This window comes from Pristiophorus japonicus, chromosome 13, assembly GCF_044704955.1.
Source record: "Pristiophorus japonicus isolate sPriJap1 chromosome 13, sPriJap1.hap1, whole genome shotgun sequence".
Classification (NCBI taxonomy): domain Eukaryota; kingdom Metazoa; phylum Chordata; class Chondrichthyes; family Pristiophoridae; genus Pristiophorus; species Pristiophorus japonicus.
In genome coordinates, this window is record NC_091989.1 from 159564209 (window position 1) to 159591081 (window position 26873).

General features: G+C 45.3%; 1 protein-coding gene across 3 annotated transcripts in view; it reads right to left on the minus strand.

Annotated features, from left to right (window-relative positions):
- The window catches only part of LOC139278942 (early endosome antigen 1), a 1017310-nt gene that overhangs the window by 479328 nt on the left and 511109 nt on the right, over positions 1 to 26873 (minus strand). For all 3 annotated transcript variants that reach the window (XM_070898220.1, XM_070898221.1, XM_070898219.1), the window contains exon 15: positions 18527 to 18610. In XM_070898220.1, the coding sequence (XP_070754321.1) occupies positions 18527 to 18610 (84 nt within the window). The remainder of the gene's footprint in view (positions 1 to 18526; positions 18611 to 26873) is intronic.

The following is a 26873-nucleotide window of genomic DNA, read 5'->3' on the forward strand; positions in this document are numbered from 1 at the left end:
TATACAGAATGTTCAACAGGATGCAGTTTTGTCCATTTGGTAGACAATTGAAGGATCTCATTCTCATCCTTGTTATATTCACAATCATGCTTCAGTACAAGAACTATATATTCCATCAATAATCTATTACAGCAGGTTAAGTTTAACATCCCATGGAAAATATTTAGATACTGTAAAATCAAGCCAAATCTCTCATGGAATTTGACTAAAACTGATCAATTATGATCAACCAAGACTGTGAGGAATTAGAATTGGGAATCATTATAATAATGTTTAACTGAAATCTTTTACACAGTGTAAGGAACATGAAAAACAAGGTATGTGCCCTTTGGTTTGTGCATGGAGCAAGCTGGATGAAAATGATTTGACACAGTCCTACTAAGTGTCAAAGTCTACAGCTCATTTGTAAATAGGAAATTAAAAACTGAATTAAGAAAAAAGAAAAGTGTTTTACAAGATTTATTTAATGTGAATGGGGAAGGTTGGAAAATAATGGTAGAATGGCTCATCCCAATCAGTCAGTTGGCAAATGCACCTAATGGTTTGTATTAGGCTGTAAGGGCCAGTATGGTCTCAGATTGGATACCTAGGTCACTAATGTGGCAATGGAAGTGCAGAACCTATGCCTACCTTCATCCTAGATTGCTGACCCCGTCAGAAGTCCCAGGGTCAGCTCATTTCCATAATGCTGGTAGGCAAGAGGGGCAGGATTCCTGCCAGTCGTAGGCCAGAGACAATGTTGGTGGGGGGGGGAGGGAAAAGAAGAATTGCAGAAGGGACTGGAGTAATGGAACAACTTTCTCATCTAAGGACCTGCATCCATTGAAAGAGGAATCTAATAGCAGCTGCAAGAGAAGGAAAAAAAGTGTGCATCTAAATTTCCAGTGACTGATGTTGAAGTGCTTCTGTCACAACTTAGAGTTTGGAAGCAATTATTGGAGTAGCTGGTAAGAAGTATCACATGCAGCAACATGATTCATGTGGAAAAAAGGTGGCTATGAGAGGCACTTCAATAACCCCATGGCCCCATTACACCGTTGAAACAAGTTTAATGACCTCACAGGTCAGCCAAGGTAAGTGTGTTGCCAGATGAATAACAGAGCTGCTAACAGAAACACAGAAAAAAAACAAATGGGTATTCCCTGGCCCAATTGTCAAGCAAATGTCCTGGCATCTTGTTCCTTGTCCCAGAAGTAATGTAATTTGCATTCGTCAATTGTCTCACTCCCATATGCATGCTACTACCTTTAATGTCACAGACTAGGTCTTGTTCATTCCACTTGCCATGATAATCATTCATTCCATGAATCCTAACAGATTGTGACTGCAGGATCTGGAGACCACAGCATCCAATTAACACATACAGACCCGCTATTAAAGAACCAATGGGACTCCATAAAAATGAAAGTGCTGAAATAGTGGAGGAGGCAAACAGTTTGCTGAAAAGTTTAATTTTTTCCCCTATAGAATAAAGTCATTATGTTCTTGCAATACATCCAAGCTTATGGAGAAAACAGATGTCAGCACATAAACATTTTATACACACTAAGTCAATCTCGCATCGCATGGCACATGGGTAGTCAAGATCAAGTGTAGACTTCAAGCAAAGCACGGTTTGACAATGAGATAATTGGACCAAAGTGGAGGTGATCCAGTCCCCCTTTGAATGTCATGCATCTTTCCTTATTTTTGTATTTCCATTACAAAGTCCTATAACCATATATACACAATGGAAACTCCTTATGAAAAATTGCTGCGTTGTAATGTCCACATGGATTGCAGCAGTTCAAGGGGAGGGCTCACCACCAAGGGAAACTAGGGATGGGCAATAAAAGTTGGTCTTGTCAGTTCTGTCCACATCCCGAGAATGAATAAAGAATTAAAACAATCACACCCTCTATCTAATCTTGTGCCTACCCCATATCTTATCCATTAGCAAAACTGCTCATCTGCACCTCCACAGCATTGTCTGCCCTCAACAGTACTTCTATGTTCTACTGCTAAATGCCTTACCCATGCTGTTGTCATAATAGATTTGATGATGCCAATTTACATTTTCTTAGCATCCCGATTTAGAATGCTAGTTGGATAGGAGAGGTTGAGAAATCCAGCGGACTCACTAGTTTTAGGCTCCAGTTTATCTTCCGGTCATAACTGACACAAACATATGAAGCTCTTGTCCTAAGCAGACAGGAGCTTCATTACTATATGTAAAAAGGGTGAAGAAATGTGCCACATCATTTTCCACTTATGTAACCCGGCAGCACAGATGTCTTGGGATGACCTGTCGGTGGAATGGCCTTTAAAAGATTCATGGGGTAGATCTTGACTTTGTGCGATACAGTAAAATGAATGATAGCGAGTTTTGCGACCCGGTTTACATCTCACCTGATTTTTATTTCCATTGACTTCATGCCTTGGCAGGGCTCCCAGCCATTAACTCTTCAGGATGTGGACACCATTCCAAATCCTAGGGCTACAGTGATTTTAATAATTGATGAGTGTAGCCTGTGTCTGTCCAGGCACCACAGAGGCACCCATCCTGACAGCCTGGTGGAAATCTGAAGTGCTATGTTACCATTCCAATGGGAAAGCTAGAGACTTTGGGCTAAAGCGTGATTTTTCCAAGAAGCATTTCCAAAACTGCAGAACAGCAAAAGCTTACCATAAGGGGGCCATGAAAAAGGAGCTCTTACAATACAACATTTCATGGGAACTCACGCAGTGATTAGGCATCCAAGTGAAGAGTCCCAAGTTGAAAGTAATAATGAGGGTTAGTTTTGAAGCATCACAAACACAATATTTCATAATTGAAACACTGATACAAGACGAAAGGAAGAATTTTAGAGAGATCAGCTGTCACCAGAGCCAAACAGTTCACACATGCCGTTACTGCAAGTCACAGCACACCTAACAAAGAGGCTAACAAATAGGAAATTGTAGTGTATTTGCTTCATGGGTTCTTTGCTTAAGAATTCATAGCTACACATTTGTTGTAAAGAATTGGCTGGTTTATTAGCAATGGTTTAACAAAGAAACTGAACACTACCAGCTCATCCAGCAGGCTCACAACTGCACACCTCATCGTGGAGAACCTGAACTCAATTATGAAAGGGAAATCATGTTTGACAAATCTTATAGAATTTTTTGAGGATGTAACCAGTAGAGTGGACAGGGGAGAACCAGTGGATGTGGTGTATCTGGACTTTCAAAAGGCTTTTAACAAGGTCCAATACAAGAGGTTAGTGTGCAAAATTAAAGCACATGGTATTGGGGGTAATGTATTGACGTGGATAGAGAATTGGTTGGCAGACAGGAATCAGAGAGTCAGGATAAACGGATCTTTTTCAGAATGGCAGGCTGTGACCAGTGGGGTGCCGCAGGGTTCAGTGCTGGGACCCCAGCTATTTACAATATACATCAATGATTTAGATGAAGGAATTGAATGTAATATCTCCAAGTTTGCAGATGACACTAAGCTGGGTAGCGGTGTGAGCTGTGAGGAGGATGCTAAGAGGCTGCAGGTTGACTTGGACAGGTTGAGTGGGCAAATGCATGGCAGATGCAGTATAATGTGGATAAATGTGAGGTTATCCACTGGTGGCAAAAACACGAAGGCAGAATATTATCTGAATGGTGACAGATTAGGAAAAGGTGAGGTGCAACAGGACCTGGGTGTCATGGTACATCAGTCATCGAAGTTTGGCATGCAGGTACAGCAGGCGGTGAAGGAGGCAAATGGCATGTTGGCCTTCATAGCTAGAGGATTTGAGTATAGGAGCAGGGAGGTCTTACTGCAGTTGTACAGAGCCTTGGTGAGGCCACACCTGGAATATTGTGTTCAGTTTTGGTCTCCTAATCTGAGGAAGGACGTTCTTGCTATTGAGAGAGTACAGCAAAGGTTCACCAGATTGATTCCCAGGATGGCAGGACTGACATATGAGGAGAGACTGGATCAACTGGGCTTGTATCCACTGGAGTTTCGAAGAACGAGAGGAGATCTCACAGAAACATAACGGGATTGGATACGCTAGAGGCAGGAAGAAAATTCCCGTTGCTGGGGAGTTCCAGAACCAGAGATCACAGTCTAAGAATAAGTGGTAAGTCATTTAGGACCGAGATGAGGAGAAACTTCTTCACTCAGAGAGTGGTTAACCTGCGGAATTCTCTACCGAAGAAACATGTTGAGGCCAGTTTGTTAGATATATTCAAAAGGAAATTAGATATGGCCCTTAGGCTAAAGAGATCAAGGGGTGTGGAGAGAAAGCAGAAAAGGGGTACTGAGGTTGAATGATCAGCCATGATCTTATTGAATGGCAGTGCAGGCTCAAGGGGCCGAATGGCCTGCTCCTGCACCTAATTTCTATGTTTCTATGTTTCAATTAACTAGGGTTTTATTGAGTCTTGTGAACATCATGTGACTGGCTAAGCCACTCAGTGCACTAGATCCACAAGCCTCTGAGCATGCTCACAGGTACATACATTACAGAAATGACAACAGTAGAAGATGTCAAGTGGGATATTACATCAATTAAGAGACAAAGAAAAGAGATATTAGACAATCTAACCAAACTTAAGGAGGACAAGTCTCCGAGTCCAGATAGACTGCACCCAGGGATACTGAAAGAAACTGAGGGGAGATAGTTATCCAATCGCTCTTTGCAGAACCTTGATGTGTGCAAACTGGTTGCTGCATTTACCTACGAAATAACAGTGAGTGTACTTCAAATTCATTGGCTACAAAAAAATCAAGAAAGGCCTTGGATAAATGTAAGTTCTTTCTTTAAATTTGTCACAGCAAGATCCTTCAAACAGCAATTAGAAGAAAAATTGGTTAATCTGGTTGAGGAAGTAATGTTAATATGATTGAGGGCTCTTTCTTTAACAAAGATACGTTAACATATTTTTATGCATCTTCCAAAGACAATGTCTGATCTTCATTTTTAAAAGGTGACGGTGAACATGTTATTTCCTTTTTAATCTAATGAAATGTTCTATCAGATTTCCAGCATTTGCAGTATATTTTATATTTTATTATTCCATTGGACTGTTGACTGAAATGTGATAAATTGTGCAAATCATTGTGAGGAACATCATCAAAGTGTTGATGTCGGTGATTCACAACTCGCATTAACACTACAATTGCTTTATTAAAAGGCAACATTTAAACATCAACAAAAGAGCTGCTGATGAAAAAGAGGCTTTTATTTTGCTTTAATTATCCTGTCTCCTGTAATATTATTGCCCCTGATCTGTTATCACTATCAATATAGACCAGATTTTTCACAGCAATGTGTTTAAATTATATCATCGGTCAGCCGCTTTCGGGCATAGTTCACCTGGTAGTAGAGGACAACATATTTAGAACTAAAATGTTTGATTAATTACTTGCAAGATGCTGAAATTAGGGACAAAAATCCAATATTGATTATTAATATTCATTCAGCAATATAAGTCTTTAACTTAATAGGATCTCAGAAATGTTACCTATGACTGAAATTTCGAGTGTAGATATTTCAAGCCCCCCTTATTGGTTTTTCAGTGGATCTCAGACAAATTTGCTTCCTTACCTCCCCTTCCCTGAGGCCAAGCACAACAATGCACCTTCCCATATAAAGGCAGATGCACTAAACAACATGCAAATGATAGAAATACATCCTCCAATGTATTTCCCAGCATTTGCATCAATGGAACACTGGACACAAGGCCCAGGTCCAACATTTAAAGATCTGCGTGAGAGCAAAGAATCTGATACTAATAGCAGTCTAGGTGTTGCAATGCAAAGGTTGAAGAAAAATAATGGGAATTTTTTCTTTCCATTTTATGAACATCTCTGAGACAGGCCTGAGACTGCCGGCATGCATGCTGTGGCAGGTCCGAGACACTGCCAGAGCGCCTGGTGTGGCTGGTCTCTTGGACTGCCAGCGTGCATGGTATGGGGGGCTCTAAGGTTTTCAGGCACTATGGTGTGGCAGACTGATGGCTGCAACCCTATGGTTGGCATCCGAGGCCTGCTGTAATTTCAGCTCTGAATTTGGCAAAGGCGAAAGGGACCACATCCACTACGTTATTCAACATGGGTCGCTGAGGCATCATTTTGACGAATAGAAGTTCTGCCCCACTGGAGACGCGCCCCAATCAAAAAGTCTGGGCTATATCTTGGTAGGTTTAACTATAACCGTGAACCCCAAAATGACTGTTATGTGGCGTTGCTACTTTTCACTTTGTTTTGGTAAGCTACTTTGAAACTCAGAATAGTTAATACCCTAGTAATCGAAACAAATACTCAAATACATAGTGCAAACATCCACGGGGACCCATCATTAACATATTAATGTAATCTAATATATAGATAATTTAATAAAGCTAACTTTTGGATTGGAGCCACAATATATGTTGGCCTTGAAATCCCTCGTCTCCCCACCATCCACCATTTCCAGGAGTTTCTTGGTTGTCTTGTAAGTGGTCCATCTGCCCCATAAAAGTAAATGATGGCCAGTGGTGGAATCATAGAAATTTACAGCAAGGTAGGAGGCTATTTCGGCCCATTGTGTCCGCGCTGGCTGTCCAAGAGCTATCCAGCCTAATCCCACTTTCCAGCTCTTGGTCCGTAGCCCTGTAGGTTACGGCACTTCAAGTGCACATCCAAGTATTTTTTTAAAATGTGGTGAGGGTTTCTGCCTCTACCACCCTTTCAGGCAGTGAGTTTCAGACCTCCACTACCCCCTGCATGAAGAAATTTCCCCTTATATCTCCTCTAAACCTTCCCCCAATTAATTTAAATTTATATCCCCTGGTTGTTGACCCAGCTGCTAAGGGAAACAGGTCCTTCCTATCCACTTTATCCAGGCCCCTCATTATTTTATACACCTCAATAAGGTCTCCCCTCAGCCTCCCCTGTTCCAAAGAAAACTGACTCAGCATCTCCAATCTTTCCTTATAGCCAAAATTCTCCAGTCCAGGCAACATTCTTGTAAATCTCTTCTGCACCCTTTTTCAAATACAATCACATCTTTCCTGTAATGTGGTGACCAGAACTCACACAGTATTCCAGCTGCAGCCTAACTAGTGTTTTATAACAGTTCAAGCATAACCTCCTTGCTCTTGTATTCCATGCCTCGACTAATAAAGGCAAGTATTCCATATGCCTTCTTAACCACCTTATCTACCTGGCCTGCTACCTTCAGGGATCTGTGGACCTGCACTCCAAGGTCCCTCTGTTCCTCCACACTTTTCAGTGGCATACCATTTAATGTGTATTCCCTTGCCTTGTTAAACCACCCCAAATGCATTACCTCACACTTATCTGGATTGAATTCTATTTGCCACTGTTCCGCTCACCTGATCAGTACATTGATATCTTCCTGCAATCCGCAGCTTTCTTCTTCATTATCGACTACACAGTCTATTTTAGTGTCATCTGCAAACTTCTTAATCATACCCCCAACATTCAAGTCCAAGTCATTGATATATACCACAAAAAGCACGGGACCTAGCTCTGAGCAGAACCCCACTGGATACAGCCTTCCAGTCACAAAATCACCCATCAACCATTATCCTTACTTTCTGCCTCTGAGCCAAATTTGGATCCAACTTGCCACTTTGCCCTGGATCCCATGGGCTTTTACTTTCTTGACCAGTCTCCCCCTCTTTATGCTGGACTGGGATCCAATGTATCAGTGTGGTCCACTACACTAAGTTCGGGGCGACTCCACAAGAACAAATGTGGGCTTGGACCCCCGAACACTAGGAATTTAAATTAAAAAAAAATTACAGCCTTCTTCTCATAGGTCTGCGCTATGGGGGAGGGGGGTCACTGAAATTTATAGAAATCAGAGGCAGGCTGGTGTCAAGAGATGCACCCGAGGTGGCACTTCAACCCACCATTTCCATAAATAAAGAACTTGCATTCATATAGTCTTTCAGGATGTCCCAATGCTCTTCAAAGCCAAGTAGCTACTTTTGTAGTGTAGTCACTGTTGTAATGAGAGGAAATGGGGCAGCCAATTTTCACATCACAAGGTCCCACAAACAGCACTGAGATAACAATCAGATAATCTGTTTTGTACTGAAGTAGGTTGGGGGATAACTATTGACCAGGACACTGGGGAAAACTCCTCTGCTCTTCTTCAAGGGGATCTTTTACGTCCACATGAGACTTTGGTTTAATGATTTGCCCGAAGGACGGCAGCTCCGACAGCGTGGCACTCCTTCAGTACTGCACTGATTATGTGCTCAAAGCTCTGGAACTTGAATCCATGACCTTCAGGCTCAGACACAAAAGTGCAACCACTGAGCCAAGGTTGAAACTGATATGTCCTTACTATACAGTATAAATGCACACAAGGCCCATACTTGAGAGAAGGTCACTCTATGACCAGTTACCTTTATTACCAAGACCTCAAATGGTGAAGGTGGGTGGAGCTTCCCCTTTTATACCTGAAAGTCCAGGTTAGGAGTGTCTCCCACAAGTTCACCCCCTTGTGGTCAATGTTCTCAAGGTGTACAACTTAGGTCAGCTTATACATTGGTTACAATGATAGTTGAATACATGACATCACCTCCCCCCCAAAGTCTTATTGGGATCACAGGTTAAGTCTCTCTGGTGGTTTACGCTCCCTTGTAGAGCGCCTGAGTTGGGGCTCCGGTTGTTGGGCGCTTGCCTGAGTGTCTGCTGTTTGCGGTGCCTCAGGCCTGTCCGGACTGCCCACAGTGACTGGGCTCTCCTCCACTTGGTTCCAGTGTTCGGTCACCCTGTGGTGGAGTAAACTCTACGTCGTGTTCTTCCTCTGCTTCTTCTATGGGGTTGCTGAACCTCCTTTTAGTTTGAGAGTGACACAATTAATTCAGAAACTAGGGTCCTAAACTTAAGGAAAGCTAATTCGATGGCATGAGGCATGAATTGGCTAGAATAAACTGGCAAATGATACTTAAAGGGTTGACGGTGGAAAGGCAATGGCAAACATTTATAGATCACATGGATGAACTTCAACAGTTGTACATCCCTATCTGGAGTAAAAATAAAACAGGGAAGGTGGCTCAACTGTGGCTAACAAGGGAAATTAAGGATAGTTTTAGATCCAAGGAAGAGGCATATAAATTGGCCAGAAAAAGTAGCAAACCTGAGGACTGGGAGAAATTTAGAATTCAGCAGAGGAGGACAAAGGGTCTAATTAGGAGGAGGAAAATAGAGTATGAGAGGAAGCTTGCCGGGAACATAAAAACTGACTGCAAAAGCTTCTACAGATATGTGAACAGAAAAAGATTGGTGAAAACAAACGTAGGTCCCTTGCAGTCGGACTCAGGTGAATTAATAATGGGGAACAGAGAAATGGCAGACCAATTGAACAAATACTTTTGTTCTGTCTTCACGAAGGAAGATACAAATGACCTTCCGGATGTACTACGGGCCCGGGGGTCTAGTGAGAAGGAGGAACTGAAGGATATCCTTATTAGGCGGGAAATTGTGTTGGGGAAATTGATGGGATTGAAGGCTGATAAATCCCCAGGGCCTGATTGTCTGCATCCCAGAGTACTTAAGGAGGTGGCCCGAGAAATAGTGGATGCATTGGTAATCATTTTCCAACAGTCTATCGACTCTGGATCAGTTCCAATGGACTGGAGGGTAGCTAATGTAACACCACTTTTTAAAAAAGGAGAGAGAGAGAAAACGGGTAATTATAGACCGGTTAGCCTGACATCAGTAGTGGGGAAAATGTTGGAATCTGTTATTAAGGATGAAACAGCAGCGCATTTGGAAAGCGGTGACAGGATCGATCCAAGTCAGCATGGATTTATGAAAGGAAAATGATGCTTGACCAATCTTCTGGAATTTTTTGAGGATGTAACTAGTAGAGTGGACAAGGGAGAACCAATGGATGTGGTGTATTTGGACTTTCAAAAGGCCTTTGACAAGGTACCACATAAGAGATTGGTGCACAAGATCAAGGCACATGGTATTGGGGGTAATGTACTGGCGTGGATAGAGAATTGGTTGGCAGGCAGGAAGCAGAGAGTCGGGATAAGCGGGTCCTTTTCGGAATGGGAGGCAGTAACTAGTGGAGTACCGCAGGGCTCAGTGCTGGGACCCCAGCTCTTCACAATAGACATTAATGATTTGGACGAAGGAATTGAGGGTAATATCTCCAAGTTTGCAGATGACACTAAACTGGGTGGCGGTGTGAGCTGTGAGGAGGATGCTAAGAGGCTGCAGGGTGATTTGGACAGGTTAGGAGAGTGGGCAAATGCACGGCAGATGCAGTATAATGTGGATAAATGTGAGGTTATCCACTTTGGTGGCAAAAACACGAAGGCAGAATATTATCTGAATGGCGGAAGATTAGGAAAAGGGGAGGTGCAACGAGACTTGGGTGTCATGGTTCATCAGTCATTGAAGGTTGGCATACAGGTACAGCAGGCGGTGGAGAGGCAAATGGCATGTTGGCCTTCATAGCTAGGGGATTTGAGCACAGGAGCAGGGAGGTCTTACTGCAGTTGTACAGGGCCTTGGTGAGGCCTCACCTGGAATATTGTGTTCAGTTTTGGTCTCCTAATCTGAGGAAGGACGTTCTTGCTATTGAGGGAGTGCAGCGAAGGTTCACCAGACTGATTCCAGGGATGGCTGGACTGACATATGAGGAGAGACTGGATCAACTGGGCCCTTATACACTGGAGTTTAGAAGAATGAGAGGGAATCTCATAGAAATGTATAAGATTCTGACGGAACGGGACAGGTTAGGTGCGGGAAGAATGTTCCCGATGTTGGGGAAGTCCAGAACCAGTGGATACAGTCTTAGGATAATGGGTAGGCCATTTAGGACTGAGATGAGGAGAAACTTCTTCACTCAGAGAGTTGTTAACCTGTGGAATTCCCTGCCGCAGAGTTGTTGATGCCAGTTCATTGGATATATTCAAGAGGGAGTTAGATTTGGCCCTTACGGCTAAAGGGATCAAGGGGTATGGAGAGAAAGCGGGAAAGGGGTATTGAGATGAATGATCAGCCATGATCACATTGAATGGTGGTGCAGGCTCGAAGGGCCCAATGGCCTACTCCTGCATCTATATTCTATGTTTCTATGTTTCTATGATCCACGTGTTTGCGGCAGATTTGTCCATTGGTAATTTTAACTACCAAAACCCTATTCCCCTCTTTGGCAACTACAGTGCCTGCAAGCCATTTGGGCCCTGCAGCGTAATTAAGGACAAAAACAGGGTAACTGACATCAATACATCGCGCCCTCGCATTCCTGTCATGGTAGTCACATTCTGACTGACGCCTGCTCTCAACAATTTCTTTCATAGTAGGGTGTATAAAGGATAACCTGGTGTTGAGCGTCCTTTTCATTAGAAGCTCTGCGGGTGGAACCCCTGTGAGCAAGTGTGGTCGGGATCTATTGGCCAACAGGAAGCGTGATAAGCAGCTTTGTCGGGAACCCCCTTGGATTCTGAGCATCCCGTTTGATTATCTACACTGCTTGTTCCGCCTGGCTGTTTGAGGCCGGCTTGAATGGTGCCGTTCTTACATGGTTGATTCCATTGTCTGCCATGAAGTCCTGGAATTCAGTGCTTGTGAAGCACGGTCCATTGTCGCTGACCAAGACATCCGGTAGACCATGGGTGGCAAACATTGCCCGTAGACTTTCTACCGTGGAAGAGGATGTGCTTGAATTTAAAATGGCACACTTAATCCATTTGGAGTAGGCGTCTACTACAACCAAAAACATTTTTCCCATGAAAGGACCTGCGTAGTCCACATGAATGCGTGACCATGGCTTGGCGGGCCAGGACCAGGGGCTAAGGGGAGCTTCGCTGGGTGCGTTGTCCAGCTGAGCACATGTGTTGCACCTGCGAACACAAAGTTCCAGGTCTGCATCTATCCCTGGCCACCAAACATGTGACCTAGCAATTGCCTTCATCATGACGATGCCCGGGTGCTCATTGTGAAGTTCTCTGATAAACATCTCTCTGCCCCTCTGGGGCATGACTACTCGGTTTCCCCACAGTAGGCAATCGGCCTGAATCGAGAGTTCATCCTTGCGCTATGAAACGGTTTAAATTCCTCAGGGCATGCCCGGTACGTGGTTGTCCAGTCCCCATTCAGGACACATTTCTTAACTAAAGACAGTAGCGGGTCTTTATTTGTCCAGACTTTAAATCTGACGGGCTGTCACAGGTGAGCCTTCACTTTCGAAAGCTTCAACAGCCATGACCATCTCAGCATCATGCTCAGTTGCCCCCTCAGTGGTGGCTAGTGGGAGCATGCTGAGTGCATCGGCGCAGTTTTCAGTGCCCGGTCTGTGCCGAATTGTGTAGTAATAGATGGCTAACGTAAGTGCCCATCTCTGTATGTGGGCCGATGCATTCGCATTTATGGCCTTGTTGTCGGCCAAAAGGGACGTAATGGGGTTTGTGATTTGTCTCCAGCTCAAATTTCCTGCCAAACAGGTACAGGTGCATTTTTTTTTACTGCATATACACATGCTAGCGCTTTCTTTTCAACCATCCCGTAGCCCCTTTCTGCCTGGGACAGACTTCTGGAGGCATAAGCTACCGGCTGTAACTGACCATTGGCATTCACATGCTGCAACACACACCTGACCCCACAGGACGACGCATCGCACGTTAAAACAAGTTTCTTACATGGGTCATATAACGTTAACAGTTTGTTGGAACATAACAAGTTGCGTGCTCTATCAAAAGCCCTTTCCTGGCTGTCTCCCCAGACCTAATCACGACCTTTACGTAGGAGCACGTGTAGCGGCTCTAACAGCGTGCTCAATTTGGGCAGAAGGTTACCAAAATAGTTCAGGAGCCCCAGGAACGAACACAGCTCCGTCGTGTTACGGGGTCTGGGCGCTCTCTGGATCGCTTTCGTTTTGGACGCAGTAGGTCTGATCCCGTCTGCTGCTACCTTCTTCCCCAGGAATTCTACCTCTGGAGCTAAGAAGACACATTTCGCCTTTTTCAGTCGCAGCCCTATCCGGTCCAGTCTGCGTAGCAACTCCTCCAGGTTGTGGAGGTGTTCTTTAGTTTCGTGACCCGTGATGAGGATGTCGTCTTGAAAAACCACCATCCTTGGAATCGACTTGAGGAGGCTTTCCATATTTCGCTGAAAGATCGCGGCGGCCAAACGAATCCCGAACGGACATCTGTTATACTCAAACAACCCCTTGTATGTCATGATGGTGGTCAGCTTCTTCGACTCACTCGCCAGCTCCTGGGTCATGTAAGCTGAGGTCAAGTCCAATTTTGAAAAAAGTTTGCCATCGGATAGCGTCGCAAAGAGGTCCCCCACTCTCGGTAGCGGGTATTGGTCTTGGAGTGACATCCGATTGATGGTGGCCTTGTAATCGCCACATATCCTGACCGACCCATCCGCCTTGAGCACCGGCACAATCGGGCTCGCCCAGTCACGGAATTCGACTGGCGAGATGATGCCTTCCCTCAGCAGGCGGTCCAAATCGCCTTCTATCTTTTCCCGCATCACGTACGGCACCGCTCTGGCCTTGTGGTGTACTGGCCTGGCGTCCAGGTTTATGTGAATCATTACCTTGGCCCCCATGAAAGTGCTGATGCCGGGTTGAAAGAATGAGTCAAATTTTTCCAGGACCTACGAGCATGATACTCGCTCCACAGAAATAATTGCATTGACATCGCCCCATTTCCAGTTCATGACAGCAAGCCAACTCCACCCCATTAGTGCGAGACCGTCCCCCGGGACAATCCAGAGTGGCAACCTGCTCTCCGAATCTTTGTGGGTCACGACTACCGTGGCGCTGCCTAGCACCGGAATGATCTCCTTTGTATATGTCCGTAGCTGTGCGTCAATCGGCAATAATTTTGGCCTCCTGGCCTTGGACACCCACAATGTTTCGAACTGTTTGATACTCATCAGAGACTGGCTGGCCCCCGTGTCTAGCTCCATTAATACTGGGATGCCATTGAGGAGCACTTTTATCATTATCGGTATATGAACTGTATATGTGCTCCACATGAACTCGTTGAACTTCAGCTTCCAGCGATTTCCCCCAGTATTCATTTGGCCTCGTAGGGCTTACATCGGGCCCGTCCTCCTCGTACATCAACCTGGCTGCAGGCTTCTTGCATATACTCGCCAAGTGACCGCTGACGTTGCAGTTTCTGCAGTTATATTGCTGATACCTGCAAGCTCTGGCAGGGTGTTTGCCTCCACACCACCGTTGTTGGAAACAAAAGGTCCATTACCAGTCGATCATCTCTGACTGTCTCTGTAACTGTCCTTAAGTGCATCATTAACAGGTGTTGATAGCCCCATTACTGGCCACATTGTCCATTGCGATGGCATGAATTGCCATTGTCTGCCTAGAGAACTGTGTGCCGCGTTAACAATGTTGACTCCCTGGTCGTTTGCCGCATTTGAGCCAAAATTTTTGTCATACATCATTCTGATCTCTTCCTCCCCTGAGATAAATGTCTGGGCTATCTGAGCCGCCGCTTCCAAGGTCAAGTCTTTGGTCTCAATCAGTTTCCTGGAAAACCCCAGCGTGCCCGATGCCCTCAATAAAAAAGTCTCGCAGCATCTCCGCTCTGCATGCATCTGTGAACTTACATAGGCTCGCCAGTCGCCAGAGATCTGCCACGAAGTCAGGAACACTTCGCCCTTCTCACCACCGGTGCGTGTAAAACCGGTGTCTTGCCATGTGCACGCTGCTCGCTGATTTCGGGTGATCCCCGATCAACTTACTGAGCTCTTCGAACGTCTTGTCCGCCGGCTTCGCTGGCGCTAGAAGGTCCTTCATCGGGGAGTACGTTCTGGATCCACAAACTGTCAGGAGATGAGTCCTGCGTTTATCAGCCAAATCCTGTCCCAACCATTCCTTAGTGACAAAACTTTGCTGTAGTTTCTCAATAAAGTCGTCCCAATCATCACCAACACAGTACCTCTCTTCTGTACTGCTAGTGGCCGTGCTCGCGTGGTTTAAATCCCAGTTTCTCGTCGCCAATGATATGTCCTTACTATACAGTATAAATGCACACGAGGCTCATACTTGAGAGAAGGTCACTCTGTGACCAGTTACCTTTATTACCAGTGATGAAGGTGGGTGGAGCTTCCCTTTTTATACCTGAAAGTCCAGGTTAGGAGTGTCTCCCACAAGTTCACCCCGTTGTGGTCAATGTTCTCGAGGTGTACAACTTAGGTCAGCTTATACATGGGTTACAATGATAGTTGAATACATGTCAGGAAACTTGTAAAGAGTGCCCTCTCACTGAGCCCACTCAGTTTGGTGGGATCAGCGCTGGAGGACACTGCTGGGTATTGTGTCCGACGGAATTTTGGAGTTGATATTTATGCAGTTGAGTATGTCATATAGAGGTTGCTATAAACAATTCCAGTATGAGCAAGAGCCATTGGGGCCGAAATTCAGGGTCTCAGAAAGACCTGTTACTGTCCATTTGCGGCGGCCATGCGTTGGGATCCTGTGGCCACCGCTTTGTGGTCAACCCGACCCAAATTCAGGCCGGGATTTTTACAGCCTGGACCCGATACTGCCCGATGCTGATGACCACCGCAAGCATGCTGTCATCATTCGCATCGCCGCTTTCCCTCACCATAAAAATGCACTGACCGAAATTCAGGTCGAAAAATCGTAGCCCAGCCGCGCAGTGCCCCCGACAGCTTTCTCTGTCGGTGCACCTTCTGCTGACTTTGTGCGGTCCGGCAGCGCAGCGGCCCTTCAAGGGGAGGGCCCACTGCTGCAGCCGCTATGTATTTATTTTTGCTGGCCCACGGGTACGGCCGGGCCGCCAACAGGCAGCCTGGCACTCCCTCTTGGGTGCCAGGCCGCTGACCCGGCCGAATCCCTCCCTGGTGACCCAGTGGCCGAAGATCTAAATGCCGGATTCTCTCCCCTTTAACGGAGGGGAGAGAGCGTGGTGACGCACATGGGCTGTGACGTCACCACTACTTCACCGCTGATTGATGGCGGGCGGAAGCCTGATCCTGACCCAAATTCAGCCCCTCAGCCTGCCTTCCTGTCTTTCTCCCGCCCCCACTATGACCAATTTCCGTTGGGACTTTGAAAAAATGTAAAAGTCCTGAAAATCGATCATCTGACCACACTATGGATCCCTGCGGTAAGAACATAAATAAAAATCATAGGTGCACCAGCTTTCTTGCGCTATTGAATTTTGGCCCCATCAGCTATGGGAATGATATCAAAGATTTTGGTGTATTAGAGAAAGTTATAAAGAATGTTGCTGTGTTCACCATTTACAGATCAACCCTGATAAGTCACAAACTAAAAGTACCACTTATAAAGCATCTTTAATGTCGAAAGAAAATGTAGAAGACACTGTAAAGAGGCACAACCAGTGATTTTTAAAAAACCATCAATATGTCCAGTTGGACTGTACTTTCTCTCAGCCAAATTGCACACATTACGATCCCTCAAACAACAAATGAATGAATGACCAGGCAATCTGTTTTTGGTGATGGTGGTTGAAAATTTTAATTTCTTTGATGTTTTTCATAAAATGTCAATTTTCCTGTCATGGAGATGTTGAGTAGTGTCTCCCTTCCTGCTAGTGTTCTTCAGTAACATTAATTATGGGAAATGGCGTAGAAAAGCTCCATTGCAGACAGCGTGGTACACAATTGCAATCCAGCGTGAGAGCCATTTTCAGACCTACCTGAACTCAGGAAACCATGCTACAGGCTGGGAATGCAAATTGTTCAGCCTGCAGACTGTTTTTTCAAGCTTGAATGGCTTCAAAGTGGTTTGAAGCCTCTCTTTACCCTTTCCAGCTTACCGTTTGCAATGGAGCTGCTCTGGGATGCATAATTGATACCTGAAGATGCTTCGGAGAGAGCGAAACCTTGCTGAAGGACCTTCCTCTCGGCAGGAAAATTGGCATTTTCATAAAACAAAGGCCAATAAATTTCAGGTCAATGTATTATTTGCTTCAGTAAAAAGGGGGAAGTTATTTGGAAGAAAGGGCTTTAGAAGTTTTCCCCTATCAGCATCAACAGTACATTTAATTTGGGAACCTGTCAGAGTAAATAAACAATTATACAAGGTAGAACTTTTAACTGAAATCTGTATGAGCCATTTTCGAATTCACTGTGAACAGTCTTCAGATTCTTGTATGTTACATTTTCACTATCTCTTCTATATGGATCAGTTTTATATGTGAATGAGCACTGTATTAAAACTCGCTGGCGATGTGACATTTTTGGACTCCTACATATCTAGAAAATTGCCTCTATAACAAGTAATGATGCTCTCTGGTCGTCGCATCTTTTAATCACAGTATTTGCACTAAAAGCTTGCCTGTACCTTCAACAATAAACAATCCTTTGCAAAATTGCAAAGTGGGTTTCAATAGAAATCAAATATATCAAGGAAAAAAAACTCATAATATTTATATTTGCCCCTTCATTTCTCCAAGATAGCACACTGATCTAAAGAGATTACATTTTGAAATATATAAATAACTTTGCACTTTGGAATACATTCACCTACCCTTAATAGTGAAATTATTTATTAGCAAATTCAGGATTTACGGAAAACAAGAACTGGTGGTTTGAGAAGATGTGAACAGTTTTAGCGTGCTAACAGCGCATCATTGGTTGCGGTATGGATTTTGCATGTTTGTGAAAGAATATTGTGCGAGTACATCATGCCATTTGAAACCTTGAATAAAGGCAGGATTATATACAATACGCATACTAAAATCACTGAAAACAGTCTTCTCTATGGAATTATTATCCTTTAAGAAAGGAAAATAACCTGAATTAACACAACAATTTGTTTTGATATACAGTGCCTTAACACATCTTCAGGATGTCCCGTTGAGTGCTTTACAATCAATGAATTACTGTTTAGTTAAGGTGATTAAACAGAAGCAGACTAGATCACAGCTGAAATACTGTTGTGCAAACTAACTATTTACATGTTCATTGCTATATCTATAAGCTTAATTCCTATCAGTTAACGCTCAAAGTGGGACACACCTTCATCGCAATCAGCAACTTGAGAAGTGACATAACCCGAGACATTTGTTGTTAAATTCTGTCTTATAATCATAAATCTGAAAACTGTATCTGAACCGGTAAATCAAATGTCCACTGTTAAATGTTTTTAAAGTAGTCAACACTCTGTTGTAGTACCACATAACACCCAGTTGGTGGCTCTCTTTGACTACATGTTCACACCTGCTCACAGTATTATAGTGTACATGCTGCATAATTTCAAAATGGCATCTTTAGAAATTTACAATGCTTACCAGACATTAAAACTGACTCATACTGCAATGACTGCCTAGGACACAGATCAGACCAGACAGCTGGACAAGACAATGAGGAGCTCACGGCATTAATCGTTATCAGAATACATGAAAAACCTTTGTTTCATCAAATACCCAATTATTTCCAGCTCTACTGCAGCAAAAAAAAGCGAAATTCATTCATGATGATTATAAATGACAACATATAACCACACATCATTTGTATATTCTGATTTTCCAAGTGACAATTTGTTGTTCGTACCTCATTCATTGCCAGGTTATATTTGGTTTTCACGGTCTTCAGTTCAACTTGCACCCCTTCTAACTGCAACTTGGTCTCTTCCGCCTGAAAGAGATGAAAATTGAGTGTAAATTTAGAAGGATGAGTTGTGCAGCAAGAAAACCGAGGCTGCAAAACAAGAACTTTAAGGCATTGCACTTCTCACATGCTTGGGTTCTTTTCTTAATTAAAGCCATTAATCAGATGACATGAAATTTCAGTTATGAATCTGACAGTATACCTTGACAGCTGACACATGTCAAAATGAAACCTATGACCCATACTGTTAAATTCTAAATGTTCACACTCTTTCTTGGGCTCTACAAATATTACACTCACAACTGGAAACTGGAAACACACTGCCCCAGTTAAGCACTGAAAGTGGGATTTGCAGCATCAGATTAGTGTTAATATAAGGTGGTCTTAGCACCAAAGGTCCAGGCACCTATATTCAGCTAATTACAGTATTTAACCACCATGCCAATGACTGATAATGCAAAGCTTCTTCGACGATGACTAGACCTCCCGTGGCGACAGACAACCTCCTCAACGACGACCGGGTCCCACTCTCCCACGTCGACGACTGGCCTCCCCTCCTCCATCAGCGACAACTGGAGCTCTCCTTCCCCACTGGCGACCTGGCCCCTTCACCTCCAACACGTGATAGAAACATAGAAAATAGGTGCAGGAGTAGGCCATTCAGCCCTTCTAGCCTGCACCGCCATTCAATGAGTTCATGGCTGAACATGCAACTTCAGTACCCCATTCCTGCTTTCTCGCCATACCCCTTGATTCCCCGAGTAGTAAGGACTTCATCTAACTCCCTTTTGAATGTATTTAGTGAGTTGGCCTCAACTACTTTCTGTGGTAGAGAATTCCACAGGTTCACCACTCTCTGGGTGAAGAAGTTTCTCCTCATCTCGGTCCTAAATGGCTTACCCCTTATCCTTAGACTGTGACCCCTGGTTCTGGACTTCCCCAACATCGGGAACATTCTTCCTGCATCTAACCTGTCTAAACCTGTCAGAATTTTAAACGTTTCTATGAGGTCCCCTCTCATTCTTCTGAACTCGAGTGAATACAAGCCCAGTTGATCCAGTCTTTCTTGATAGGTCAGTCCCACCATCCCGGGAATCAGTCTGGTGAATCTTCGCTGCACTCCCTCAATAGCAAGAATGTCCTTCCTCAAGTTAGGAGACCAAAACTGTACACAATACTCCAGGTGTGGCCTCACCAAGGCCCTGTACAACTGTAGCAACACCTCCCTGCCCCTGTACTCAAATCCCCTCGCTATGAAGGCCAACATGCCATTTGCTTTCTTAACCGCCTGCTGTACCTGCATGCCAACCTTCAATGACTGATGTACCATGACACCCAGGTCTCGTTGCACCTCCCCTTTTCCTAATCTGTCACCATTCAGATAATAGTCTGTCTCTCTGTTTTTACCACCAAAGTGGATAACCTCACATTTATCCACATTATACTTCATCTGCCATGCATTTGCCCACTCACCCAACCTATCCAAGTCACTCTGCAGCCTCATAGCATCCTCCTCGCAGCTCACACTGCCACCCAACTTAGTGTCATCCGCAAATTTGGAGATACTACATTTAATCCCCTCGTCTAAATCATTAATGTACAATATAAACAGCTGGGGCCCCAGCACAGAACCTTGCGGTACCCCACTAGTCACTGCCTGCCATTCTGAAAAGTACCCATTTACTCCTACTCTTTGCTTCTTGTCTGACAACCAGTTCTCAATACACATCAGCACACTACCCCCAATCCCATGTGCTTTAACTTTGCACATTAATCTCTTGTGTGGGACCTTGTCGAACGCCTTCTGAAAGTCCAAATATACCACATCAACTGGTTCTCCCTTGTCCACTTTACTGGAAACATCCTCAAAAAATTCCAGAAGGTTTGTCAAGCATGATTTCCCTTTCACAAATCCATGCTGACTTGGACCTATCATGTCACCATTTTCCAAATGCACTGCTATGACAGGCTTAATAATTGATTCCATCATTTTACCCACTACTGAGGTCAGGCTGTTTTCTCTCTCCCTCCTTTTTTAAAAAGTGGGGTTACATTGGCTACCCACCACTCGATAGGAACTGATCCAGAGTCAATGGAATGTTGGAAAATGACTGTCAATGCATCCGCTATTTCCAAGGCCACCTCCTTAAGTACTCTGGGATGCAGTCCATCAGGCCCTGGGGATTTATCGGCCTTCAATCCCATCAATTTCCCCAACACAATTTCCCGACTAATAAAGATTTCCCTCAGTTCCTCCTCCTTACTAGACCCTCTGACCCCTTTTATATCCGGAAGGTTGTTGGTGTCCTCCTTAGTGAATACCGAACCAAAGTACTTGTTCAATTGGTCTGCCATTTCTTTGTTCCCCGTTATGACTTCCCCTGATTCTGACTGCAGGGGACCTACGTTTGTCTTTACTAATCTTTTTCTCTTTACATACCTATAGAAACTTTTGCAATCCGCCTTAATGTTCCCTGCAAGCTTCTTCTCGTACTCCATTTTCCCTGCCCTAATCAAACCCTTTGTCCTCCTCTGTTAAGTTCTAAATTTCTCCCAGTCCCCGGGTTCGCTGCTATTTCTGGCCAATTTGTATGCCACTTCCTTGGCTTTAATACTATCCCTGATTTCCCTTGATAGCCACGGTTGAGCCACCTTCCCTTTTTTATTTTTACGCCAGACAGGAATGTACAATTGTTGTAGTTCATCCATGCGGTCTCTAAATGTCTGCCATTGCCCATCCACAGTCAACCCCTTAAGTATCATTCGCCAATCTATCCTAGCCAATTCATGCCTCATACCTTCAAAGTTACCCTTCTTTAAGTTCTGGACCATGGTCTCTGAATTAACTGTTTCATTCTCCATCCTAATGCAGAATTCCACCATATTATGGTCACTCTTCCCCAAGGGGCCTCGCACAATGAGATTGCTAATTAATCCTCTCTCATTACACAACACCCAGTCTAAGATGGCCTCCCCTCTAGTTGGTTCCTCGACATATTGGTCTAGAAAACCATCCCTTATGCACTCCAGGAAATCCTCCTCCACCGTATTGCTTCCAGTTTGGCTCACCCAATCTATGTGCATATTAAAGTCACCCATTATAACTGCTGCACCTTTATTGCATGCACCCCTAATTTCCTGTTTGATACCCTCCCCAACATCACTACTACTGTTTGGAGGTCTGTACACAACTCCCACTAACATTTTTTGCCTTTTGGTGTTCTGCAGCTCTACCCATATAGATTCCACATCATCCAAGCTAATGTCTTTCCTAACTATTGCATTAATCTCCTCTTTAACCAGCAATGCTACCCCACCTCCTTTTCCTTTTATTCTATCCTTCCTGAATGTTGAATACCCCTGGATGTTGAGTTCCCAGCCCTGATCATCCTGGAGCCACATCTCCGTAATCCCAATCACATCATATTTGTTAACATCTATTTGCACAGTTAATTCATCCACCTTATTGCGGATACTCCTTGCATTAAGACACAAAGCCTTCAGGCTTGTTTTTTTAACACCCTTTGTCCTTTTAGAATTTTGCTGTACAGTGGCCCTTTTTGTTCTTTGCCTTGGGTTTCTCTGCCCTCCACTTTTCCTCATCTCCTTTCTGTCTTTTGCTTTTGCCTCCTTTTTGTCTCCCTCTGTCTCCCTGCATTGGTTCTCATCCCCCTGCCATATTAGTTTAACTCCTCCCCAACAGCACTAGCAAACACTCCCCCGAGGACATTGGTTCCGGTCCTGCCCAGGTGCAGACCGTCCGGTTTGTACTGGTCCCACCTCCCCCAGAACCGGTTCCAATGCCCCAGGAGTTCCATGGGTGTGCCCCCCCTGCCCTCCCACCCTGAACCCCAGTGGGCCATTGACTCCCCCAATGCCTGCCCCCAACCAGACCTCGGACCACCTACCATCAAGAGCGCTACCCAGCGCCGAGCCTGCGGTCAACATCTCGTCGTAGGCAACTAGGCCCATATAGCAGTGCCTGGTCCTCAGTCGACTTGGACCCCCTTGCCACTGGATCAAGACCTTGTTCAGCTGAGACCGTGTGGTAGCCAGTGTGCAACGACCACCCCACGTTAAAAGAACTCACGCACACACATCTTCCACTCAGTTAACATGAAGTTCGGAACCTGGAACGTCAGGACCCTCATGGACAACCCCAACAGCGACAAACCGGAACACCGCACCGTCATAGTTGCCCGGAATTTAAGACGCTTTGATATCGACATTGCCGCCCGAAGCGAGATCCGGCAGCCAGGGGAAGGCCAGCTCAAGGAACAAGGTGGAGGTTACACCTTCTTCTGGAAAGGGAAACCAGAGGAAGAACGCCGCCTCAACAGAGTCGGCTTCGCCATCAAAAACGAGCTGGTTGACTACCTCAAAGACTGCGGGGCTAACGAACGTCTCATGACTCTTCGACTCACCCTATCCCGGAACCAGTGCGTCACAATCATCAGCGCGTACGCCCCAACACTCGATGCAACTGATGAGGCCAAAGAGGGTTTTAGTCCAACCTCGAAAAATCCCTGACCTGCGTCCCCGCGGGCGACAAGCTGATCCTCCTCGGTGACTTCAACACCAGGGTTAGCAAAGACACAGACCTCTGGGGTGCGGGGGAGGTGGGGGGGGGGGCGTGATTGGCAGAGAGGGGGTAGGGAAAGCTAACTCCAGCGGTACCCTACTCCTGACAAGATGTCTAGAGCACGAGCTTGTCATCACCAACACCTTGTTCCGCCAAAGGGACAAATACAAGGCATCGTGGCAACACCCTCGCTCTAAGCACTGGCATCTGCTAGACTACGTCATCGTCCGAGCGAGGGACCGCAAAGACATCCGCATCACTCACGCCATGACAGGAGCTGACGACTGCTGGACAGGACACAGAAACAATGCCGCAGGAAAATCAATGCTGGAGCATTCAAAGACCCTGCCCACAGCGCTTGGTCTGCCCTCCAGGCTTCCATAACCAGTGCCTGTAAAGAGACGCTCGGTCACTCGACCAGGAAACACCAGGATTGGTTGATGAGAATGATCAGGAGATCCAAGAGCTAATAGATCACAAACGAAGGGGATTTCTGAGCCTTTAAGCAACAACCCAAGTCCGGAGTAGCAAAGCAGCATTACAGACGCCTCAAGGCTGAGGTCCAACAAAAAACCCAGGACCTAAAGAACAGGTGGTGGATGGAGAAAGCACAGGAGATACAGCAGCTGGCCGACAACCGTGATGTGCGAGAATTCTTCATCGCAGTCAAGGCCACTTACGGGCCAAACACCCAAGGCCCCACCCCACTGCTGGCCAAGAACAGGGAAACACTCACCAAGGATACCGAGGCAGTCAGGGCTCGATGGAAGGAGCACTTCGAAGATCTCCTCAATCGAGACTCTGCCTTTGACTCGAGTGTTCTCGACTCCTTCCCGCAGTATGCTACCCACCACCACCTCAGTGAGACCCCAACACTGCACGAGGTCGAAAAAGCCATAAGACAGCTTAAAAACAACAAGGCTATGGGTGCGGACGGAATCCCTGCTGAGGCATTGAAGTATGGCGGAGAGGCACTGCTGGCGTAAATACACGACCTCATCTCTCTCATCTGGAGGGAGGAGAGCATGCCGAGAGATCTCAGAGATGCAATGATCGTGATCATCCTTAACAAGTCCGACTGCGGCAACTACAAAGGAATCTCCCTGCCATCAGCCACTGGGAAAATTGTCGCTAGAGTCCTCCTCAACCGATTTCTTCCTGTGGCCAAGGAGCTCCTCCCGGAGCCACAGTGCGGATTTCGTCCCTTATGAGGCACAACAGACATGATTTTTGCAGAGCGACAGCTACAAGAAAAATGCAGGTAACAGCACCAGCCCTTATACATGGCCTTCTTCGACCTTACAAAGGCCTTTGACACTGTTAACCGCGAGGGTCTATGGAGCGTTCTCCTCCGTTTCGGATGCCCCCAAAAGTGCGTCACCATCCTCCGCCTGCTTCGCGATGACATGCAGGCCGTGATCCTTACCAACGGATCCATCACAGACCCAATCCACGTCCGGACCGGGGTCAAACAAGGCTGTGTCATCACCCCAACCCTCTTCTCAATCTTTCTCGCCGCCATGCTCCACCTCACAGTCAATAAGCTCCCCGCTGGAGTGGAACTAAATTACAGAACCAGTGGGAACCTGTTCAATCTTCGCCGTCTCCAGGCCAGGTCCAAGACCACCCCAACCTCTGTCGTCGAGCTACTGTACGCAGACGACACCTGCATCTGCGCACATACAGAGGCTGAACTCCAGGACATAGTCAACGTATTTACTGAGGCGTACGAAAGCATGGGCCTTACGCTAAACATCCGTAAGACAAAGGTCCTCCATCAGCCTGTCCTCACCACACAGCACTTGCCCCACAGTCATCAAGATCCACGGCACGGCCCTGGACACCTTGGACCACTTCCCATATCTCGGGAGCCTCCTATCAACAAGAGCAGGCATCGACGACGAGATCCAACACTACCTCCAGTGTGCCAGTGCAGCCTTCGGCCGCCTGAGGAAAAGAGTTTGAAGACCAGGCTCTCAAAACTGCCACCAAGCTCATGGTCTACAGGGCTGTCGTAATACCCACCCTCCTGTATGGCTCAGACACATAGACTATGTACAGCGGATACCTCAAGTTGCTGGAGAAATATCACCAACGATGTCTCCGCAAGATCCTACAAATCCCCTGGGAGGACAGGCGCACCAACGTCAGCGTTCTCGGCCAGGCCAACATCGATCAGCGCCGCTGGGCAGGCCACATAGTTCGCATGCCAGACACGAGACTCCCAAAGCAAGTGCTCTACTCGGAGCTCCTTCACGACAAACGAGCCAAAAGTGGGCAGCGTAAATGCTACAAGGACACTGTCAAAGCCTCCCTGATAAAGTGCGACATCCCCACTGACACCTGGGAAGTCCCTGGCCCAAGACCGCCCTAAGTGGATGAAGTGCATCCGAGAGGGCGCTGAGCACCTCGAGTCTCAACGGTGATAGCATGCAGAAATCAAGCACAGGCAACGGAAAGAGCGTGCGGCAAACCAGTCCCACCCACCCCTTCCCTCAACGACTATCTGTCCCACCTGTGACAGAGTCTGTGGCTCTCGTATTGGACTGTTCAGCCACCAAAGAACTCACTTTAGGAGAGGAAGCAAGTCTTCCTCGATTCCGAGGGACTGCCTATGATTGATTGATGAATGCAAGTGAAATATCACTTTTCTACGTTCAGCAATTAATGTTTTCTAACTGCCTCATTCAAATACTTAAACTTAATGAGGTTAACTTTGAACGATTAAGATTTCTCTTAACTGTCATTATTGTTTAGGAAAAATGCAAATCTAGTCTCATCAAAACAGAGGACAGTAAATTTTCTCATAGAACATAAACATGTTTTTCCACGAATAACAACAGAGGATAATTGATACCTGCGAATAAGCTACAAGGCAGTAATCTAATAAAGCGGGTTCAGGTGCTGTAATAAGCCATGACCATAAAGCTTGAGCAATTTACACATTCTGAAACCCAAGATTACATGACAGATTTAAGCCGATTCCCAAATCGCTATTATTTATTAATAGCAGTTGGATTTATAGAGCACCTTATCAAAACATCTCAATGAATTTTAAATACAGTGACATACGTATTTTTGTACATCCATGGCACTATTCGAAGAAGAACATATTTCGCCCAGTGTCCTGGCTAAAACCTCTCCCTCAATCAACATCACCAAGACCAAATTAAATTATTGTGTGATCGTGCTGTGCAAAATGATTACCACATTTTCCTACACAACCACAGTCACTGCAATTCATAATTGTAATCATGCAAAGCACTCAGAGACATTTGCAAGAGTTATAAGACATGAGATAGAAACAAGTCTTTCTTTATTATACAACAATAGCTTCCAAAACATTTTAAAAAGGTATGATAGATTTCTGTAGTGTACTTCAAGAAATGTAAATTTCCCTGCTATTAGTGCAAAATGTTGTAATGACAATAGGTGCATTATGCCAAGAACGTATTAATAATTTAAAACAGTAAACAAATCATGTTTTCATATTGTAATAATCCAAGCATGTGTATACCATGCTGGGTTCTGAATTAAAGGTGGTGAGTGGGAAAGAGACCTAGGTGTTATAGTGTATGAGTTTCTAAAGGTTCAAGATCCGTGCGCAATGCTAGAGTAAAAGCAAATAGAGTATTAGGATGTATGGCAAGGACGATCCAAAATAAAACAAAAAGCACCATAGCATCCTTGTATTAGACCTTGGTTAGG